The sequence below is a fragment of the Apaloderma vittatum genome, unplaced genomic scaffold (genome assembly GCF_000703405.1).
Source record: "Apaloderma vittatum isolate BGI_N311 unplaced genomic scaffold, ASM70340v1 scaffold14367, whole genome shotgun sequence".
NCBI classification, from domain to species: Eukaryota; Metazoa; Chordata; class Aves; order Trogoniformes; family Trogonidae; genus Apaloderma; species Apaloderma vittatum.
Window position 1 is genome coordinate 15,818 of NW_009725784.1, and position 23,466 is coordinate 39,283.

The 23,466-nt window shown below is 39.3% G+C and overlaps 1 protein-coding gene across 1 annotated transcript; it reads right to left on the reverse strand.

Annotated features, from left to right (window-relative positions):
• Window positions 1-972: 972 nt before the first annotated feature.
• NPAT (nuclear protein, ataxia-telangiectasia locus) lies at window positions 973-20,630 on the reverse strand (the record flags this gene model as incomplete). Its single annotated transcript, XM_009873044.1, is given in 19 exon segments — window positions 973-1,016; window positions 1,019-1,040; window positions 2,227-3,382; window positions 5,430-5,487; window positions 6,486-6,594; window positions 6,687-6,802; window positions 8,492-10,168; window positions 10,937-11,050; window positions 11,570-11,666; window positions 13,009-13,096; window positions 13,181-13,265; window positions 13,765-13,767; window positions 13,807-13,901; window positions 14,919-15,003; window positions 15,535-15,765; window positions 16,844-16,884; window positions 17,350-17,422; window positions 18,919-18,979; window positions 20,512-20,630. Coding segments are annotated over 19 exon segments (4,274 nt in total), but the record flags the coding sequence as incomplete, so codon positions are not given.
• Window positions 20,631-23,466: the final 2,836 nt, after the last annotated feature.

Here is a 23,466-nt window from a genome sequence, read left to right on the forward strand (position 1 = left end):
GCTTCTCCTGCACCTGTTTCAAAGAGGGTTTGCATAACAGCTATGACAAAAAGATTTAGATGCATTTTCTTCTGGGTCTGGCTAAAAGCAGAAGTGATATTAACAAAACACTTTCTCAACAGTACAAATGCCAGTTAAAATAATTGACTCTTGCAACAGAATACGCTGAAATTCTTCTCTGGCTATTGCTAGTGAGGTGTTCATAGCTGGGTATGAATACAGGGGGTAACCCACACCCAAGTCCCCTGACTGAGAACAGCTTTTGCATTCAAAGGACACCCTGTGCAGCAAACACTGGGAACAGACGACGGCTGTCCAGATCGACGTTTTTACCGGATGTCTGACTGGGAAAAGCTTCACTAGACAATAAATACTTTTGGAGGTTTTATCGGCCTTGTGTGTAGTTACTGGTATTTTGGTTAACCCATTCAAAGCCTTACAACATGGGTTTGAGTTATGAGAGAAGAGTGTGTTAGTGCAAGCCAGTTACAGCTGAAGATTGAGTCCCTTTCAGATCCGACGAGACCACGCGAAGTGGCCAAGTTGGCTGCTGGGGCCCTGGACCCGGGAACTCCAAACATTGCCTTCACCTTCACAACCCTGTCACCAATCAGCTGAGTGGTTCAGATGGATAAGTAGAGAATGCAGCAGAACACAGACAACGTGGTGTAACAAGAAACATACAACTTTTTCGTACATTACATTTATACAAATATACATTTTTGCAAGTTGAATGGCTCCGTAATCACGCAAGTGCTTTTTCAAAAATAAACATATACCAACTCAATGATATTTACACTTAGCAACCTGCTTCAGAAACAGCACGGTTTTGCTATAAAGTGAAACTTCAGTGCACTGAAAGTGCAACTCACCCTTTAGAATTGACCTCATCCCATGCAAAACCTCAGCAGAACAACACCTAGAGCTTTAGACAGTCACAGCTCAGCCCTGGTTGATTTTTCTTTTTTTTTTCTACTCATCATAATGCAAAGACAACAAGAACTTGTCCACAAAAAAAAAGAATTTGGTAGCTTCTTTTTCTGTAGAAGAAAGAAACAGTTGTGTTAAAGCCTAAGAACCTGGGGACAGTGAAGATTCTGTAAGCATTCCTTTTGTCCTCATCCTTCCATCTACCTCGCAGACGTAACGGCACAAAACTCGCCCAGAAAGCAGACACCAAAATGTGCCTACACTGATGTGTACCCCCCGCCCCGGGGCACAAATGGCACCATTACAGGGCAGGGGTAGCTGAGCTCTCAGCTTCAGCACTGGCCCACCCAGACTTCAGCCAGGTGCAGCTCACGTCACAGATGCAGGACAAGTAACTGAGTGCTTTTCCATTAGAGCATTTCAGGAGCAGGCTATGAGTAAGTATGGTGAGTTACAGAGGTTTACTGGGTCTCCTTTTTGACCATCTAGATATATCACCTCTGCTATTTGCCATTACACCCCCAAGTCAGCTGGGGAGACCTTATCATTCTCTACAACTACCTGAAAGGAGGTTTTAGTGAGGTAGGGGTGGGTGTGTTAAACCAAGTAACAAGTGATAAGACAAAAGGAAATGGTCTCAAGTCATGCCAGGGGAGGTTTAGATTGCTTCTTAGGAAAAGTTTCTTTACTAAAAGAGTGGTGAGGCATTGGAACAGGCTGCCTAGGGAAGTGGTGGAGTCACCGTGCCTGGAGGCATTCAAAAAACATGTAGACATGGCACTTCAGGTCACGGTTTAGTGTTCACAGTAGCATTAGGCTGATGGCTGGAATTGATGACCTTGGAGGTCTTTCCCAACTCTACTGATTGTATGATTCAAAAGTACGGTCCTGTATGCTAGAGAGACTGGGAATGCACAAAAATGTGGATTCCTAGTCCTGGTGGTGAATGAGGATGCAAGGATAGCCTGAATTCTAGTAAGGCCTGGTTCGAGTTTGGCCCAATTCCTACATTTCACCTACAAACTTGTCTGAAATTAAATTCAGAAATTCATCCATGTTTTAAGATAAATTGTCTTTCTGTGTGTGCAGAGAGTCAGGAGGAGTTGCTGTCTGAAGACTACATTTATCTTAAGAAAACTGTTAGTTCAGAGTAGGCTCAAGAGGCAAAGTTAGTAAAACTGACAAATACAAACAGGATACTGGGGATTTGGACTAGCACCTCTGAACAATCCCATTATAAATACTACAGATATATATATTTAGAGTTTTAATTAAAAGGTAAGTAACTACACTTGCCTTTATTTTCTTCTTTTTTGATGGTGTTGGAGAGCTTTGAAGGTCTTTTCTGTTTGCAGAACGAGAAGTTCTCTCTCCCTCGTTCAAGTCCTCTAGTTTCCTCTTCTTCACCGTGCTCCTTAACGATCTGAACTGTTGAGTGTTGTCCTTCAGGGGGGTCGCAGCGCTAGTCCGTGCAATAGCTGCCCGTGACAGTATCATCAACGTGTGGGCGGCCATACTCACGCTATTTTCGCTGCCCGTTTCGCTCGCCGGGCTGCAGGCGGGCAAGTCTGGAGTAGCAGGGGGTACCATAATCCTTGGGGTCGTGCTGTCCTCATTGAAGCGCCGGCAGGTCGGTGTCCGCACGCTGTCTGTAGTATCGTCCGTGTGCCTGTCCCCAACTCCGGACGGGGTACGGGGTACCGGCAATTCTCCATTTTCAACTGTCTTGCTAGTTGGGCTGTGCCACTGAATGTCTTGTAACATTTCCACGCATTGTTTAGTGAATGGACTCGAGAGGCAGAGGCCTTGGTTAGAAACTTTGGCTGGTTCTCGCTTTGGCTCCTTTGAAGACAAAGAGACAGACACCGAAGATTTGCCACTCCCACTTGACAGCGCCCCTTGCTTTTTGTTCAGCTCTTGCACCGAAGGAACCGTCTTCTCGCTCCATAAGCTAACGCTCTGTTGGCCATTGCAGAGTTTGGCCGTGTCCTGGTTCTTCTGCTTTTCATCAGTATCCCTTCGTAATTCATTTTCTTTATTTGCTGTAGTCTTGTGGAAGGGATCTAACGGAAGCCCTGCAGCTGCCACCTTCCGCTCTGGCTGCGGCTCCTTTGCAGACACGCTCCTGTTGCTTCCAACTTCTGGCTTACACAGAATTCTCGGCAACGTTTTGTCTTTCTCTCTCTTGGCTGCCTGTGCCTTGGCAGAGGATGATGCGGTGTCGACAGCAAATGAAGTATTTTCGTTTCTTTCTTTTTGGGATAAACTCTTAGGAGTCTGGATCTGGGTGTTTCCTCCTGGAGTGGGTAGGATGTTATCGAAGCAAAGCACTCTCCTGTGACTTTCACCTTGCCTTGAGTTGGAGCTTGTGCTCTCTACTGGCAGAGCAGGCAAGTTCTCCTCCACTTTCCTTCCTGGTTCTGCGGTGATAAGCTTGTCCGCATTTCCAGTCCTGAAAATGAGATGCAAACATTTCAGGAGCAGACTGGTTCATACTAGGCAAGTTCCTTTCAGCTGGCTGGAAGTTGCCACCTGTCCCTCAAAACACCTTTTCAAAGATTTTTCTAAATCTAAGTATTTTATCAACACTCAAAAACCAAGACTAAGGCATCATAACCACAGAAAGCTCAGGTAAGTCCAAAAAGGATGACAAAAAATGTCTGTACAAAAGTACAAAAGAACAATTACATAGACTGGGGCTCCTCAGCCTGGAAAGAGAGATCAGTGGAGGGAAATGCAACAGAGCTCCGGGAAAAAAGCCAACAAAAAGGACGCTATTTGCTGCATCTTTCAGCAGAAGAACTAGGGCCATCAAATAAAACTAGTATCAGGTTCAAAACAAAACCAAGAGGAGGTTTGGCTTGTAATTAAGCCTGGGAACTTTTTTTACCCTGGGATATTTGCGGATGCTGGTAGTTTACTTGAGTTCAAAAAGAAATCTGAGTGCATGCATGACAGGACAGTCCATCCCAGAACACTGACTGCGGCTCTGCAAGTCCTTGGAACTGAAAGTGCTGAGAGGCTGCCAGAATATTCTGGGTGGTATCATCAAGCCTTGTGCTCTGCATCCGCTGGAGGTGATGGGACACAGAGCGAGGCAGAAAGCTGTTGCTGGGCATCTGGATGAGAATGTACAAACTCCCCAGGGCTTAGTCTCCTGACAACCAGCCACAGCAGCCTGAAAAAGTCATCACTACACCACAGCCACGTCAGAAGAAAAATATTTCAGTTTTGCCAGCTCGTACCACTGCCAGGTCTGTGCCCTCTTCCTGGCTTACACCAGAAGCTTCTGCATTTTCCTCTACGCTAGTTAAGACTCTCCCTATGCAGAGAAGCCTTTAAGAGGAGAAGCCCAGTTAACTTTGGGACAGTAAAGAAGGTGGGAGTGGCAACAGTTTGTTTTATTTCCATGAAATTTGAGATGAGACGGAGGGTTAAGAGGAGAAATGAGAAATCAGACCCCTTTACAGGGATATTTTGTTCTCTCTGCTCTGCAAAACATATGTCTGGAGATCGACTGAAATTAACAGAAAGCTGAATTATCAAAGTAATATTATCCAAAATCTTGCTTCTGTGGCTTTTTAAAAATCACTAATTTTTGCATGCGTGTATACTGTATACCTTGGAGTATGGTGTTTTGATGTTTTGTTTTTAGTAAGTTGACTCTATTGTTCCTGTGTCCTCCATTTCTCCAAACTTTTAATTGGGTTCCGAACAGGTAGATTTTTTTTTTTGAAGGATGTTTTATCTTTTACAATAAAAGAACATTTCACATCTAATATTTAAACTGAACTTCTTATCTCTTCCCACACTCTTTTCCTCATTCCAACATCCTTTTATTTCATAAAGTCCACTAATGATCAGGAGAGTGACTCCTGAAGCCTTGCTCTCTTCTCTCTCGCTTGGCCTACAGAAAACTAGTATCTATCCCAATTAGCAATTAAATGAGATTCATCAATACAAAGCTAATATGCAGCTCCCCTCACTGTCTCTCCTTTGACTTTTCACTTTATAAACAACCAGGCAGTGATCTAATCCGCACAGCTGAAAACCAGATGCAGAACCCAATCTAATGAGCTGTACTGGATCTGGGCCACAGAGTGGTAAAGGCTATGAGGCAGCACTACAAAACCACAGGTCCCACTCCTCTGAAAATTAAAAAAATAAAAAGTTTTAATCATTAAAATCTCCCAGGCAATTTCTCCTAGCCTGAACTGGCTCAAACAATTTTTATTTGACACGAGACAAGAGAGAATAAACACAAAACCATGGAAAGTTAACATAGGAACAGTAACAGCAAAATTCTAGCACTGGCTGCACCAACACTGGCACGCTGTACTAGCAGGCACGCAGGAGGAAATAAAGAGTACTACTAGTACTACTACTAAGTACTTACTTACTAGTAAGGCTTAGGCCTCTGTAAAAGAAAGCTGCTCTCCTCTCCACTAATACTGTAAAAAGAAATTCAGGACAGGAAAAAGAAAGCAAGCACTACTGACCTTTGTGCTCGAGAATTTGTAGGGTTCAAAGGCTCGGCCACACTTGGTACCAGTTTTCCTGAACAACAGATCAAGTAGTAATAAATTAAATTATTCCAAGTAAATAATCTCACGGTCAAGTACAATGACATTTCGCCTGGCAGAGAAGCAATAATGAAGAATCCAGCAACAAAACTTTAAACTTAAAAATTACCAAAAAATTGCAAAGATTAATAGATTAGTGAAGGTCTCCAGCTAAGTATAAACAAGACGGCTGCTGTCTACACTTACACAATACAAAGGCCTGGCAAGACAGAAAACCAGCTATGCTGGACTTAGAAACGCACAGCAGGCATTTCCAAGTAAAAGGAAAATAACCACAGAGAACATTCAGTTATCCATCAGCAAAACAGAAGGCAGATTGACTATATAATCCTAGCTTTTCTCTCAATTTAAAACTGTCCTTATAAGTCAATTTACTTTTAATTATTTTTCTTTACCTCCTCTCAACACTGAGAAGTTGACGTAGCACCAGTCTGGTTCCAGTTAACTATTTAAAGCAACAAGGTCTCAATGAAATGAATATACTGAAGTGTACACCTCACATGGCAAAGAGAAAACACAAATGTACAAATGTGCAACACTACTATTAAACATTTCCCTCAATAAATGTCTACAGTTGTTGACTCTTCTAGTAACTTCTTTGTTACTACATGGTTTGGTTTCAATGGCAACAGTAAACTGTGCTTAAAACCAACAAGATAGAAAATAATCAGAAATATAAAGAAAAATAAACTTTTAAGACTGCATTAGAGCCTCGAAACATCACATTTGGGAAGGAAGCTTGATCCCAAATTTGGAATTATTTTATATGCTGGAATTATTTTATATGCTGGGAGTTCTCTGTAAACTGAGCAGATACAGCTACTAACTGCAGGTACAGGCTTCTCTCAGACCCACTCCAGCACTTACCTGGCAGAGAAGCATCAGTATTTATAAAACTTTATTACACAGAACTGACACGTCTTTATAATTCCCATTTTTCTTATGCCCTTCTAAAGAAGATAAGGTGGGTACCTGTATTAGTCTTGTTTCTTGCTCCAGGAACCTTTTGTGATTTGGGAGGGATGGGAAGTTTTGGGACACTTCTGTTGCACACTGGATTAGCCACAGGCATATGCAGAACCTTGAAAGAATCAAAATATTCCGTTACAATTTACCAGAAGACTATTTATGACTTCAGCTTTAATTCGAAAGGCTTTACCAGTGATGCGCTACCTGGCGGGCAGGTGCTGGGAACGTATTTCCATTTTGTCCGACCACAGAGAGAGGTATCATTCCCACCATTCCTTGCAAAACAGGTTGCACTGGAGATGTAATTATAATGGCAGAACCTAAAAAATATATAAGTGAAATTGTACGGAAACTAAAACGTTTCAGGGAACAGAAGTGCGTTAAGACAGGATTTCTTAAAATGACACATGGTCAACCCTGTGGCAAGAAAAGCTCCGTCGTTTTAGAAAAAACTCTGCTGTCTCTACACTGACATCACTGCTAGAAAACAGGGTACCAGTGTTATTTTTAGTTTATATTGAATTCTTTAGTTAAAGTCTGTTGTCCCTTTTAAGAAATGGCTCAAAATTAGGTCTGAAGCATCACAAACCTACAGTAAGGCACGAACTTTGAATTAAAGTGATTTATAAAAAACAGTAAAAGTCCTATCAAGTAGCTCATTTTGGTGCTTAGTAAAAACAAACTGCTATATGCATCCTATTTTCTGCAATTAGCATGCTCAAAAGCCATTAGGAGAATTATTTTTTTTTTAATTCCAGTGCACTCATAACACTTTCCCTTTAACAAGCGGACAACAAAGCTGGGAAAGGCCAACTTTGTCTGTATGGTGATATCTAATGTGTGTTCCTGGCTGGTAAGAGGTGTTGTAACGTAGCACAGAAAAATTCTAGTTAATTAATGGGTTTGAGCAGGTAAAAAAACCCAGAAAATTAAGCACAGTAAGACTAATTTGCAATTTTTAAGCTAAAGTTTCCTATTTAATTACTTAAATCACTGGTAAAACAGTTGCTTTCAAACAGTTATTCTAAAAGGTTGTAAGAATGCTGGGCAGCTAGGCATAAGGGAATTATAAAACAGGGCAACTATTGCAGCACATTAATTGAAAAAGTGGAAGAAAAATTTCAGAAAGGAAAGGAAAAAAAAAACCAAACAAATCTATTCCACAGTTCTTCAGTTATGTGAGCATTACCAGGAAAAATATCAAATGAAGAAAAGTGGGCAGACTTCTACTTCTCTATGAAAATTAAAAAATGAATCTAACAGTTGTATAAAGAAACCTAATGACAGAAAAGGCCGGAACTCTTGAGATCCTGCACGTACCATTGCACTGGCCTCTGACCACAACAGAATGACCACACACAGGAATTCAAGGATAACTCGCAACAAGCAGTTAGTGTCAGAAAGAAATCTAAATGTGTTTATGGCTCGTTTATAGTTAACATTTAAAAAAGCACTTCTATTGTTTATTATTGTAGTGATAAAAATACCTGTACCGGAAGAGATTTTCTATTGTAGAAGAAAATAATGTTACGCTTTCATATTTGTCTTAATGTAGAACAGGCTTTAAGAAAACGAAGCATAAAAAAACAAGGAAGTAATTTGGGAAGGACTATCTACACGTAGGCAGTTAGCTAAACTAAACATGGCTACCTATAACACAGAGCATTCTATTTCTTAACAGGAATCTTATTAAAACAAAATTTAAAAAAAATGCTTTATTTAGCCAAAGCAATGGAATCTTTCCTAGTGTAAGCCAAAATATGCTTCCTAAATTTATCACTGCTAAAATTATATAATTTAAGCTTCTGAAATATAAGGCTTTTTTTTTTATTTTCCCAGACCAGCCCAGTCAATGACTCTTCATAGCTTTTATTCATTTTTAATACCAACTCCTACACTCAAAACCAGGCTAGTTTTCAAGGGGCGGATAGAGCAGCACTTAAAAATTGTTTACTTTGAATGAACTTACAAGAATAAAAATATTTTCAACCACTTTCTAATAATATTACCTTGTGAGAAGTTTGGGGAGATGGTCTGGTTGGCTGCAAATGTATTGCTGGATCTTGGGGGAGTCCGTAACTGTTGCATGGCTGGAGCTTGGGCAGCGAGCGGCACAGAGCTGCCGGGGAGCACAACTACGTTGGACGGTGTCACAGCTGTACCCAGGGCAGCTGGATCAGTCACACAGGTGGCTATGTAAAGGTTGTTTGAATTCCCAAAAGCTGTGCTCGTTGCTGGCATCAACTGTATAAACCCCCCTTCCTTGGAAAGATTAGATGTACCTGCAACCGAAAGAACAGCGCAGTCTTCGTTCGGAGTGTTAACCGAGCTGACCACAGGATCCTTGGGTCTAAGCACAAGGAGATTCTGTTCTGTCAGTGCCGAATCCACACTTTTTTCCGTGTCTTCTGAAGCCAGACATTTGGTCAGGCCTGTAGTTTTGGTTGGAGACTTGGCTGGAGAAGACAATATTATAGTCGGTAAATTTTCTCCTGTGATGCTGGAAACAGCACTGTTTAACTCCGCATCTGACGAAATAAAGGGATCATCGCTGATGATGATCTTGAGGGACATTATGTTAGAAGGATCAACATCCATTGGTTGACTACTAGAAGATACACCACCTATACTTCTGCCCTCAGCACCTGACTCATCTGTTGAGGGTGCAGTTTCTGGGAGAGGAGAGTGGTGTATTTCAGATGTGGCAAGATTATTCTCAGTGGATACTACAGAAATTTCTGTACATGCATCATCACCAGAAGAGAAATACGTATTATTGGCATCTACTTTTGTAGAAGGTGAAAGTTCTTGTGTTTCCCCTTGTGTTCCCTCTGAGTTGGACAGGCCCAAAGGAAGGTTAAAATCTTTCTTAGGTGGCTTATCACATGTATGTTGATCACTGGAAGTATCAACGTCAAGCTGCAACTCTGTTTGGCCGAGATCCGAAATCTTCACCACAGGTCCTGCAGCACATTCTGACTGCGTGTTCTGTTCCTGATGGGTAAAGTGGTGGCTGGGGTTCTCCTGTAAAATACCAGGTAAGGCATCCGTATCATTTGTTACAGCCTGCTCTTTTCCCGCATCTGCTGATGGGCTAGAAATGGATGAATTGGTTTTTCTCAGCAGTACAGCGTGGCCAGGGCTCCCATCAGAAGGGTTCTCAGTAAGTGTATTTTCAGAGAGTGAAGTAACTGGTGATAAGTGATGTTTACTTCCAGAAAGTGTTTTGTTTTCACTTGCTCTAGTATCCTCTGCCAATGAAATCAAACAAATCTGTGAACTACCAGAACGAACATATTCTAAATGAGGACTACTTTGAGCGCTATGACTTAGCAGGCCTTTTTCAATTTCCATAGTTCCTGCACTTTCAGATACCAACACAGACGACTCTTTTTTATCGTAAGAATCTCCAGAGTGTTCGTTACATTTGCTATCAGAACTCTGTGTCTTGTTAGCTTCCGTTAAGCCAGGCACAGAGTCAAGAGCGATTTCAAGCTCTCCAATATGTTCAGGGGTGACAGTTTTAAGCCCTTCAGCCTGCTTCCTTGGCCTGCAATTTCCCTGCAACTGTTCATTGGCTGTATTCTTCTTAGCCGTGACATCGTCATTAACGGTGGTCTTCAAGGCACATGACACTTCTTCTAACTGAAAGCCTTTGCAGGAGAGTGACTCTCTGGAATTATCGCCTGCAAAACAGAGAATAAATTAGGTCCGTAATTATTAGAACAGGTGATCCTTTTACAGTGCTTCAGAAGCAACTTATCGGTTCAATCAGAAACTGTTTCAAGTGAAAACTCTACGGGAATTCTTACTTCCAAGCTGACTGGGAAGTATATGAAATGTACAGTTAAACACATTAAGCAATCTGGCACATCAGTTTGTACATAAATAATGAGCTGTTTGCTTACTACGCATGTTAAAGTCACTACATCAGATTTCCAGAAGCACAAAAACCATCTCAGGATAAAGACCTCTTGGTTTTATTTCTCATATACTTTAACTAAGTATCTGCTACTGCTGGTAAGAGTGGGCTAAACAGACGAAAATTACCTTTTGTCCAGAGTGAGACTCTTTTTGTGTATTAATTAACCAATACATTACTAAACAGAGAGAAAACATTAATATAGTTAGATTTAAAATATTATCTTCATGTGTTCCACTACTGCAAAGTTATCTCTGTTCTGAATGAGTAAACAGATTTGCAGATATTCTGGTTTCATTGAAGAGCTTATCAAGTACAATTTTTAAGTAGACTGATGGGCTTCTGTAGACTGAAGCTTTCTAACAGATGAGGTGTATCCAAACGTTCACGCAATGGAAATGTCAGATTGGCTATTATCATGGAAAACAGAAAGGTTTTGAAATGTACAAACTGTCCCAGAGGATTTTCATAATGAAAAGTGAACAGACAGAAAGGGATCTTAAAGAAAAAAAATCTAAATAAAACAACCTACATCTACTAGTTTCTTCTGTTCCTAAAGAACTTTCAAGTGTTTCCAGGATTGCATTTTCTACTCCACTCTGACCAGAAACACCAGCAGGTAAGTTCTTGTTTACCTTGCTCTTTCCTGTTTTCAAAAATAAAGCATGAAGAAAGATTAACTATGCCATTTTACACATGCACACGATAGCACATTTTAAATTAAGCACAGAACTTTCAAAATCAAGAAATACCATCCTAAACTCCAATAACTATTTGTCTCTATTCACTAAAAATCCAGAAATAGCATAAAAACATCCTCAAATTTTATGTGAGGATATCTCTGATCAGACAAATAGAAAAATTTTGCAGCAGCACAGAAAAACAAGTATGAACGGCCATCCTTTAGACCAGAAGAGCCCGAAATAACAGCAATAAAACCATCACTGAGCTAACCCAAAACCGTAATTTCAGCCACGAGGTAACGCCGTACTTTACAGTTGTGTACAAATGTAATCCCAACTTGAGGGATGCAAATGCCATTCAGCCCGCTTCTCTTGCGAAAGAGGCCTCCTGAATTACCTCTGCTGCTTCTAGCCATACTTAGGAAAACTCATCATTCATGATGTTTTTTGGTAAAGGTACAGTTGAGCATACTATACCCTACCATAATCAAACAGGTCAAAGAGTGCCTGAAAAGCTGGGTCTGATTCTGTCTGTTCCAGAATATCTTGTATGGCCTCTTCTGACATATGAATTTCACCCTGAGAAAAGATGAGACACAGAACTGTCAGACAGTTACTTCCAAAACTTAAAAGGAAAACAGACAAGAAGTTTTTACTTTTCAGACTGTTTTTAGTTCTACTACTTCTGCTCAGCATAGAAACTTAAAGACTCATGCTGGAAACATTTTAGCCACAAATTTAACGCCTGTTATTTCTTAAACTTCAATAGCTAATATTTTTAAAGTCCCCCAAACGTCTTTGTCAGATATTACCTCCTGCATGTGCATGTTGCAGTATCTTCCACATAATGAACAGCCATGTTTAAGAGGGACTAAATCTCAGGCTACGCTGGAAGCTTTTGCCAATGGTGTGGATGTCGTGAGCCTGCACGAGCCAAGTAAGGGTAAAAACCTCACCAAATTAACCCTCATTTCTGGGGTTTGCACATTATCTAGATGACAATACCAAGCAAATGGAAGTTTTACTTCATTTACCCATTACATATTCTATAAAGTAACTTGCAACTACTTCTCCACAGAAGGCTGTCAGAAGGCACGCCTACATAGGGCACGGCTCTTAAGGTTCCCGTAACTTGTTTGGTAGCAGCCCCAATGTCTTGGTCCGAGGTAAACCAGAACCAATCCTGCTCAGTGATTTGATTTTTCAGCTTAATCTCTTGCAAGAGGCTGCACTTTGTGAAGTTAACAGCGTGTTTTTGCAGACAGTGTCTGCTGACAGAAGTGATACCGCTTGGTGTTTATAGTTACTACCAAGGACTGGTCTGCAGAAAGGCTCTTGCTTATATTTGCTCCTACAAAGGCCAAGGTCACTGCAGGAGCTTGCATAACACATTGCAGGTGTCGGTAAGTAAAAGGGTCGATTGACTCCCAGGAAGTCAGTCAGCAAGGCACTCAGTTCATACGCAAACGTGCCACTGAAAAGTTTCTCCTAATTTCCTGGACTCTATGACTTTTGATATGATGGTTGTTCAGGGCAGACAGCCCATGTGATATGTCTGGTTATTTTGTCTCAGCTGCTCTAACTAAACCAAGAAGCTGCTTTCATTTTGTTCTGCTCAGAAAAACGGAATACAGCTTTGCAGCTCCGTATTTTGACAAAAAAATGGCCTAAAAATTACCAAGTGACAGAAGAATAGCTTTTAAGGAACAAAGACATCTTTACTTCATACACAGGCACCTGCCTCTGCTTGGAGGCAACCTCACATACAGAATCATAGAATCGTTTCTGTTGGAAAAGACCTTTAAGACCATCAATTCCAACCGTTATCAGATAGTAGCCAAGAGGTTCCACATAATTTCCGTAACAGATCACTCTCATGTGCCTGGCCTTCAAAAACGTAAACAGGACAATCCACGCCTACCTGAAGTCCAAGGATTTCATCAATGGAAGTCTCCTGCTCTGTAGGACCACTGTCTGTCTGTTTAGGGGCCTGAACGACATTGCCGTCACTGGAACACATTAGTTGTTAGCTCAGAACTCAAAAAATAAATCACGTAACAACACACATGAAGTTTAGAGGTTCCTTTTATTACCTGCCCAGGATTTTGTTAATGTTCTCAGCAAGCTTCTCCTGAAGAGATTTGTCGCTCAAAATTTTTTCTCTGGCATTTTCAATTACTAGTTGCTGGAAAACAAAATTTTAAAGAGGTCAGGTTTCTATTTTTATCATCACTAGTACAAAAGCTTGAATTTCCAACTTACTGGTAAAAAAAATAAATCCAAAACCGAATCACAATCATTTCAACACCGCGAATGCTCTTTATAACAGAGAGAAAGCCAATCTGTGATTGCATGACATTGCTACGAAAATCATCTCAAAACACTCTTGCATTTCTACTCTCCTCATTCTGCTTTGTTTTCCATTCTCAAAAACTTACTATATTTTGACAGCTTACAGGTGTCTTAGCAAAGCAAATAAATCAAGGAAAAAGCCACCTCTACACAGCTACACCATTCTCACTCGTTTAGTACACAGAAGAGCTAGTTCACATACAAAAAAAAAAATATATCTTCTAAAGTTAATTTCTGTAAAACCCCCAAACCCAACATGTAACAGACTAGTTCTCCTTAGTCTGAATTTGTTTCTTAAATGTAAGTATCTTCCATTAGTATATACTCACTGGGAAGTTACCATCTATGAGTTCTTCAAGTGGCTCACTCTCTTTTTCTGTTACTGCTTCATCAGGGTCTTGAGAGTTTCTAGTTGCTGAAAGAGGTCCCAATGCCACAATGTTTTTCCTCTTCTGAGATTCACTGAAACATTCCAGGAAATTTATGATATAGTTTGTGAGAAGGTAGGAAACAACTGACTTAACAGTCAGTAAATCAAGTGTTTCTCTTCCTCCTTAGAAAACCAAAGATTTTAATCAACAGAAAACGAACTACACACTGGAAATATAATAAAAGCTGATACCCATTTCATTACGTGACACGCAAGTATTGTGTCTGACTGCTTGGAATTTACAAATAAATATACAGACAAGGGCAAACTGAATTCCACGCCCACTACACAGAATTTTTCCCCCTCCAATACAGGTGACTCTAACTGGTTCTAATTGTCACTGAAGAAAAAGATTTAAGCAGCATCACTTAAGATCTCTCAAGGAGAAGCTGTTGTCAAAGAATCAAACAAATGTTAGGTTGCATAAGGATTCTGACGATGAACAGAGAATGTATACTTTTCTATGAAATCATGGCACAAGCTCTTCTGAAACCATCAATCAGCTTATACGCAAAAAAGGTATAAATTAGTAAGGATCTGGAAAATTAAGCAAAATCATCCACTGGGATTTAGCCAGGGATAAAGATGACAAATGGAACACAAAGAGACCACTCAAATAAAAAGAATAAGAAATACAAACGAGCCTAAGAATAGTTCTTCACATCACTTTTAGTGAGAATATGAAATTTTGTTGTTGACAAAATTTACTGAAGCCAATAGTTTTTCTAAGTTAAGACAAAAGACACATTTGCATCAATGCTGAGAATGTTCATAACTGATTGGGAAGAAATAGTAAATCTCAGGGTCCATTTTTTGGCTTATGTCCAACACTGGGATAACGAAGACTATGTGCAATTAAGAAGCACAAGTAGCCTCCTATGGGTCTCATGTTAAGTTCCTTGATTTTCCTTTGTGACACATCACACACTGGCCACTCCTAGAAACATTCCACAGTTTAAGAAAATGTACACTGAAGGTTAGAACGATGCATAATCTCTAAATGATCTTAAGAACAAAAAAAATCCCAACTCCCCTGCCCCCATGTGTACCTTTTTCGTCTTCCTGGAGAAAGCAAGTTTGAATGAAGCTTTCGTTCTTGTGATGCTGGAACTTGAATGTGTATAAAATCTCCGGCTTTTTAAAGGGGAGGGGGGAAAAAAAAAAAAAAAAGAGATCATGATGCCAGAACCTTTCCATGTGACAGTGCTGAAGCATTATAGAAATCTACACTTTATTTAGTATGATACGATCAGTTCCTGGGAATTCACACACAAAAAATGTGGTATTATGATGAAAAAGAAAACTATCCCTTTTAAACATACCCTGAGAAAATCATCCATTTGATGAGGATCAGTCCTATCTGCTAAAACAGGTGCTTTGGGTAAGGGTGAGAAAACAGGATGGAATAATGACAAATTAATGCACTACTGATCTCTGACCTCACATTAGCAAGCAAGTACGCAAGAGCCATTTCTGTTTTGGGCACTCCTTTAATTTTAATCACCTGAACCAGTTTGGAGAGCTAGGGGAACAAAGCATGAATTTTCTGGCACTTTTTGATGGAAAATTATTAGCCCTTGTTTTAGAAAACTTCCACCTATACCCATAGATTTTTCGCAGAAAAAAAGAGGTTTTTTTTAAAGAAAAAAAAAGTGCACAACTTACTGGTCATCTTGTTTTCTTGAGTTTGCGACTGGTGCACAAACAACGTATTCAGTCTTGTCTGTGACACGCTTTGATTTATTGCCGGCCTGTGAATAACTTGCGGAGACACAACAGAGGAGGAATTCTGTGGCCCTGACTGATGGGCTACTGACAACAATCCTGAGTTTGCAGGATCTGATTGCTGAAGCATTCTCTGTCTTTTCATTTCCACAATTCCACTTCTTGTACGTACTGGAGGTAATAAAGACAAGATGAAAACACATTATAAAGGAATTTTAAAAGGTTGCTGAGATCTAATTAAGGCTACTCCAATGAAACATTTTCGTGCTTCAGCAAGTAATTCCTGAAACTCACGAAGTAAGCAATACCCATCTTTGCCTTCCGTGTTACAGGTCTAAGCCGAAATTACTGAAGAAATACAGCCAACCTACACAGACATTGTAACCACACTTGTATCATTGCTTAAATATTTGCAGGAGTAAATCATACCAAAACAATAGTTAACTGCATCACATACCACTCGTATGATTGTCCTTAAGTGAAATAGCCAAAGTGACATAAGTCTGTGTTTATTTATAAGACTACATCCAACAAATTTAAACAACAGAACACCATGTGATCCAGTGAATTTCTGATCACCCAAGAACAATCACCACCTATATTTCACATTCTCTTTTCTCACACAGGTTACTCAGTAGACGTACTAGAGAGAGAGAAGAATATTTTAAAGTAAAATAACTTTTCTTTTTCAAGAGTTCATTTGCTAGTTTTTGTAATGAAAGAAACAATTCTAGATAGAACAAGGAACTCTTCATATTTTGCTCAGATACATAATTGTATGCATAAAAGAATCTGTATTCATCAAAATTAATTGTTTCAAGATTGTAATACATCTTTATATTCCTCTTCCCCAAAAATGAAACCGCATCATAATTAGTCTGGTTATGTTTTCAGTTCCTCTGTGAACCACAAATTAAGTGAACTGCTTCTGGACTGAGGCAGCAGTCTTTAAACCTTTTACCCATGCAAACTTCTAAAAAGTTTTCAGCAGAGAAGAAAATGCTATATGGATAATTTAAGCCCCTTGCAAAAAGCTTAGCTTTTCTTATTTATTTCTTGATATTTACAGTAATCCACAGACTGCACTGAACAACCCACATGCTGAAAAAAAAACACTGCAGAAGACATTTGACAACATTTTAAGAGTAAGGATGCAGTACTGACTGCTGCAGCACTTCCCCGGTTTTGCCCAAACAGATACTTTGAACATAAAGCTTACTGATCCCAAGGAATTGGTTCAGTTACTTACTCCTTTGATTAGCAGAAAAGCCTGTGGAACTCTGCATGCTCCTGAAAAATAAAGCAGGTGACGTTAATAAAAAGAACACAATGAAAACAGGCGGCTACACGATGGTACCTATCATATGGCTAATGTCAGCCTGGTCCCAACTTCCCATTACTTCAGAAAGCTTCGATCTACTGCTGGGGGCTTTTTTATCCTTTCAAACAATGGTCACAGATCCCTCAAATGAAGCTTACTATTCTTGATCAAGTAACCACAGCAGTATCAGATAGTATATTGTTTTACCACAGGAAGGCCACATACTCACACTAATGCCCTCCTTAGCTGCTAGTCCTGCCTTAAAGTCTTGAAGCGTCCACTCACCTACCAGCTCTCACACACAACTTTTTCATGATCTCTGAGCAGAAATACAGAGCAAAACCATTCTCATACAACGATAAGGGGAGCTGATCGACATAGGGAGTCACTCTAAAGAGCAAAATTTTACCTTCTTGATTTCAAAACTGTATTACCTGATCTGAGAAAGTGTATAGTCTAATTTTTTCCACAGAGATGACATCATCGCTGGAACTTCATTTGTTGTTTCTAAAATAAACCATAAAACACCCCCACATTTTAGGCACCTAAAACACATACATGTTGAGAAAAAGCAAAATGACAAGCAAAATAAATTGTTATGGGGTGTTTCAGACACAATCTAACTTCAGGCTTCTAACTGCCTTCTTAACATTCTGTTAATTAGAGAGCCCTAACTCAAATTATTTTAAGAACTCTGACTGATATGAATATACGCTCGCCATGGATACAGGTTGCAGTTTTAGAAGCCTAAATGAAACTGAGATAAAGACAATTTTCAATGGAATCTGCGCGTGGTGTTGGCTCCTGGGCAAAAAATGCTAACCTAACCTAATTCACTTCATATAGCATATTTATATTACCAAATTACTTGTGTGCTTTTAAAAACTATAATCTGGCAGACAGCCTTTTAAAAGTAATAGTTTATTCTAAGATGTCACCCAAACAGGTCAAAACATTTGGTATTTCTGAAGCATAGAACACTGAAGTACAAATGGAAGGATGTAAGCAGATAATTTATAAAGCTTTTCAAGGTGCCACGTAAAAACTCTTTTGAAGAGAGTATGTTTATGTCTTAGTTACCATTCCTATTAAAGCCAGTGTGAAGGGAAAAAAATAAATAAATTTGAAACGTTCCAAAAATGACATGTCTTAAATTACAAGTCTTAGAACAAGCACAACTAAAATATGATCGTACAACATGTATCAAACAATTGCAGGACTTGGAAATGTTGAGAAGCTCAATAACTGCTTTTAAAACCAGGTGATGCTCTAGTTCTTTTATATTCACACAAAATATTATGAAATTATTTGAATTAGTTTTAAAAACAAGAGAAGAAATGTTTCCCACCATAGGACTTTTCCTGGTTATTTCATCGACTCATAGAATATCTCAAGTTGGAAGGGATCCATATAGATAACCAAGACCAACTCCCTGCTCCTCGCAGGACTACCTCAAACCAACTGGCATCACTAAAAGCATCGTCCAGACACTCCCTGGGCTGTGACACATTGGTGCCGTGATCACTTCTCTGGGGAGCCTGTTCCAGCAACTGATCACCCCTCCTCTGAAGAACCTTTTCCGAATGTCCTATCTCAACTTCCCCTGATGCAGCTTCGCTCCATTTCCTCGTGTCCCATCACTGGTCACCAGAGAGAGGAGATCAGCACCTCCCCTATTTACAGTATAAACACTATAATCTTACAAGCATAAACTCATGCATTTTGCACAGTTTATTATATCTTTGTGCTTGATTACATTACAAGTTCTGCTCAAATTTGAAGCGAAAATATATGCTGGCAAATCCAAGCTAAGATAATCAATTAACTGTGCTCACAAGATGCTGATCTAATTGGCTGCTGTCTGCATAATATGGAAACATTCAACTTCTACCATAGGTAGGCAATCCCTGTAACTCCATACGTATGTGGAGATTTTACCTCTTCCTCAAGTTCACAACAAATGAGTAGGAAAAATAAAATTAAATCTCATTCTGAAGGCTTACCTTTTGTTTTCATGGCTACATATTCATTAAGAATAGTCGTCAAGTTTTTTCCACACAGGGACTGAAAAAAAATATAAATACTGATCTTAGAATCTTCACTAATCACTTAAACTTCATCTGCTGTATCACATTATATTTAAGCAGAGCTTTAGAAGACTACACCATACTGACACTCAACACAAGTAACTGTACATTAAGATGCTGGTCCTGAGTTGTCTCAAACTAGGTAGAGAGCAACCTGCAGAACAAAATGCCATTGGGAACACAAAATCTAAAGTGCTTGATCCCAGTAACACCAGTAACAGCAGTTAGAGCTTCATGACTTCCACTCATGTCTGTTGTTACAGAATACAGACACAAGAGTAAGACGAAGAACAGCTGTAACAGCACGAGTTCTCATCTTGGAACACAACACGTGTTCAGATGCAAACGCAAAGAGAACTTCTGTCTAAAATAAAATTATTAAGTCGCTCAGAATTAACTTTCTTACCATATTTACCTCCTCTGTTATTTTAGGTGAAACAGAGAATGAAGATTTTAGTTACCCCTATTAATTTCTTGTAGCTTCTAGTCTTCTTTGCTAGTGGGAACTCTACAGGGTATGACAAATACAGCCCTTTATTGCAACTATTTTGAGCTGCAGTGAGAATTTTTTTTTCGTAGACACAACCATATCATCACTTTCCTAGAAAAACAGGAAAAGCTTTAAGAATCTGGAAAACCTACTTACATTTGGTTTTTTCTAATTTTTTTGCTGGCCACACCTTAGTTCTCAGTTCCTTATCCCACATGACTAACGCTTTCAAATTAAAAAAGTTTAATGGTCTGTTTTGAATAGGTGCATCAAAACCCTGGATCTCAGAAAAGATGTACACAAAATCCCAATCACATAATTAGCTAATATATTAGAAAAATTAAACAGAAAACAGGACAAAGATGCACATATAAACATTAAAAGGTTGATACATAGCAGTATCTAAAAATCCCATTTAGTATATATTAAAAATGCAAAGTATCCAATTACTCTGTAGCTATATATAGCTACACACTGTATTTATATACACCCACAGCTCCAGGTTTTACCTGGGACACAGCAGATGATACTGATCAAAGAGGAAGCTGAACTGAAAGACGGGTTTTGTCAACAAAATTTGGTAGACTTAGATGAAGCTGAAGTACTTTACCTAAATATTTAATATGTACTTGAAATGGAGCATTATCAGCTGCCATGTCTAGGATAGGAAAGTCATCTCCAATAAATTACAGGAGTAGCCCTGAGATGAACAAAACCCTTGTGACACCCTTCTGTAAATCAACCTCAAAGCTATAAAGCAGACTAAATATACAATGCTGAAAACAATTTGCATAATTTACACTTAAATGTCTTTTAGTAAGATTAAATACTAGGCACCAAATGACTGCTTATATCAAGAGATGAAAACAAAACAACAAAAAAAACCAAAATAAACCCAGGGGAACAACCTAATTAACATTCTAAGCGCATTTCAGAAGTAATCATTACACTGAGAAATCTCAGTTTTCTTTTCCATGGATGCAAGGCAGTTTAACTCTGCTTTGCAAATACAAACTCACCAGCAAGCAGGCTGGAATAAAACCATCCTCTGTGCAGTGCTCTGCATATTCTTTCAGATCTGAGCTTTCCAAAATAAATTCACGGCAGGTAGCTAGAAGCTTTTCCTGTTGTAAATATCCTGCAACAAACAAGATGGAAAATCCTGCTATTTCATTCATTACTGCTGCTCAATGGCTATTGAAGCACTAACGTAACCAGCTACATACACTGTTGAAATAATCAAGAACTGTAGATTAGACAAGGGAAGTGACATTGTTTTGAAAGAACATGTATCTTGCAAAATATTTAATAGTCAAAACCAGCAAGAGTACAACAAATACTATTGATATTACACTGTATTTACAAACTATTCAAGACTAGAAGTGAGGTAATATGAAAAATTTCCAAATTACCTTTACTGCACTCACAGTACTGCATAGACAAGAAAAATTTTGGCTGACAAACTAACTCTCATACGGGCCAAACAATCCAGTTTGATAGTTAAATGGAATTCTACAATACTTTGTTAAGAAAATGCATTGCTACATAAGAATAACTCCATGTATCCTCCCGTTTCAAAATGAGCGAAACCTGTGCAGCTGTTAGAATACTGTTTAACATTTATTTTTAAAATGACACAGTACAAAAATTAATAACAGAAAAAGGTTTCCCCCCCACTTGCAGTAATTTTTATTTCAAATGGATGTATTAGCCGCAACTTCTCCCCTGTACGCACCCCAAGACCCAGTAGTTACTTTAATGGGAAATACACTGAAAAAGTTTACTTTTTCAAAATTCCATTCCTCAGTAAATATGTTCCACTTTAATCACACTTTTTAAGTTCTGCTTTAATCTTCAGTAGTCTAAACATTAAAAGGTAGGCACAGACCAATCTGAACGAAGGATTCTACAATAAAGAACCACAGAAGAAAACCCCTTGCCTTTCTTGCCTGTAGCAGAACTGAACACGTTACGTTTTAAAGAAAGGATACACGCCTAATTATACAATGCAGGTTACACATATATTAGTGTGTCTGTTTCAACGGAACCCCAAAACGGTCTACCTCCATTCAGCAACACCTATAGAAAAATACAGCCTTTAAGGCTGCACAAAGACAAATATCTTTGAGCAGATCTGAGCGTAGCTAGAAAAAGAGATCATTTTTTCAGACACAAAAGCCCTTGTTCAGGTCGTCAACCAATAAGAAAAATGGAAAGTTCAACACAGTTGAGCAACAACCACTGTGAATTTAATCACAGTGTGGGAGCTGGCCTATCTGACCGAAAACATGAGCGGTACCTTTGGAAAGGAAAGGGCTGTCCTATTTAATTTTTCAAATACATTTTGCTAGAAAACCCTCAGGCCACAAATTGTTGGCAGCTGAAAGTGTATTTTAGGAAATATAATTCTGTGCCACTCTTACTCCTACCCACTACACCATCCGCTGTCGGCCAGGATGGAAGGTTGGGCATTAGGCCGGGGAGAGCTTTGACCTGTGCTGTTCTTACAGTCAAACTCATCTGGACACGTATGTAAAAAGTTGCAATTTTTCTTGCTTGAACCTACTACTACAGTATTGCAAGGGATGACTGAATGCTTGCATACAGGCACATTCAGCACATACACCCATCTCCAGCAAAATAAAGCATTCCAAAGTTTAAAAATGCCTGAATTAAGACCTTCTGTGCAACTTAATTGAACTGCTTGTGCACAGACTGTATAATGATGTAACTGTACACAATCTTTAATGTCAATGAAACCAAATTAAAGGCAGAAAAGGTACAGTACCTTCTGACCTAGGAATGATTTTGTTTTATCCCAAGAAATTTAAAGACACGTCAAACTCATAGTACAGCTCACTCTTACATTAATTACCAAAAAGGTAGATTTTCTGATGTATTTTTCTAGGGGCGAGCTCATCATTTTAGTTTTGTTTCTTAGACCAGTATTCATCAACCTTCATAGCACCAAAAAAACTTTTGTAGAGGGGAAAAAAAACCCAAAAAGATTAAAACAAAAAAAGATGGAAGAGCTGCACTGGGAAGCCTGTTTATCCGACCAAATTCAGAGACGTCTCATGAAAGAGGAATGCCTACTGGAAAACAGAAATAGCTACAAGGAATATCCTGTTTGATAATCTTACGTTGCTCAGAAGTTTTCTGGGTGTGGTGCACACACTGTGCCACAGGACATGAGAAAGGATGGATTGTCCCTAGTACACATGATGCTGCCAAGACTGTACACTGTGTTTTCAAGTCTCCAGCAAGCACTTGAGATAAGCTTTCTACCAAGAAACATTTGCAACTTAACACCTTTTTTTCCAGAAAAGTACAGTGAGAGAGCTCCCTTGAACGATTTAAAATCCTCTTTTACAATGTAAAGAGCTTCTAAAAATCCCCTATTACTTCAAAATAATAAAAACACTTCATGTCTTACTAGCCTTGTTCCTCAAGACAATAGTAAGAAGCATTTCAACTAGTACTTAAACATATATTAGAAGGAACACTAAAGAAAAGATTCTGCCTTAATGCCTTTGAATTAAAAAAATAAATAAATTGTGGACAACTGAAAAGTGAATTTCAGAATTTGAGCTGCTGGGAAATCTTGGCAACCTGTACTACCAGGTGCTTACGTAGGGGACTTAAATCCGTCGGTCATATTTTTGATGTCTATCTGTTTGTTCTTACTTTTGGCAGTATCCAAATAGTCCAAAGCATAAAAGTTATTTTAAAAGAAATCACTGTGGTAAACACGCTTACCCTGCGCTTTCCAGGGACCCAACGCAAACCCCAGCTCCCGGCACGGCCTCACGGCTCACAGACACGGGGAGGGGAAGAAAAACCACCTGAACCTCAACCTACTCTTCTCTGCTGTTCTGCATCGCTCCAGTACCAGTCCTTGAACCCGACGCTTTATCAGACACCAGGCGGGCAGCAGAGACCACCACGTTCTCCTCAACTCGCCGAGAACTCGA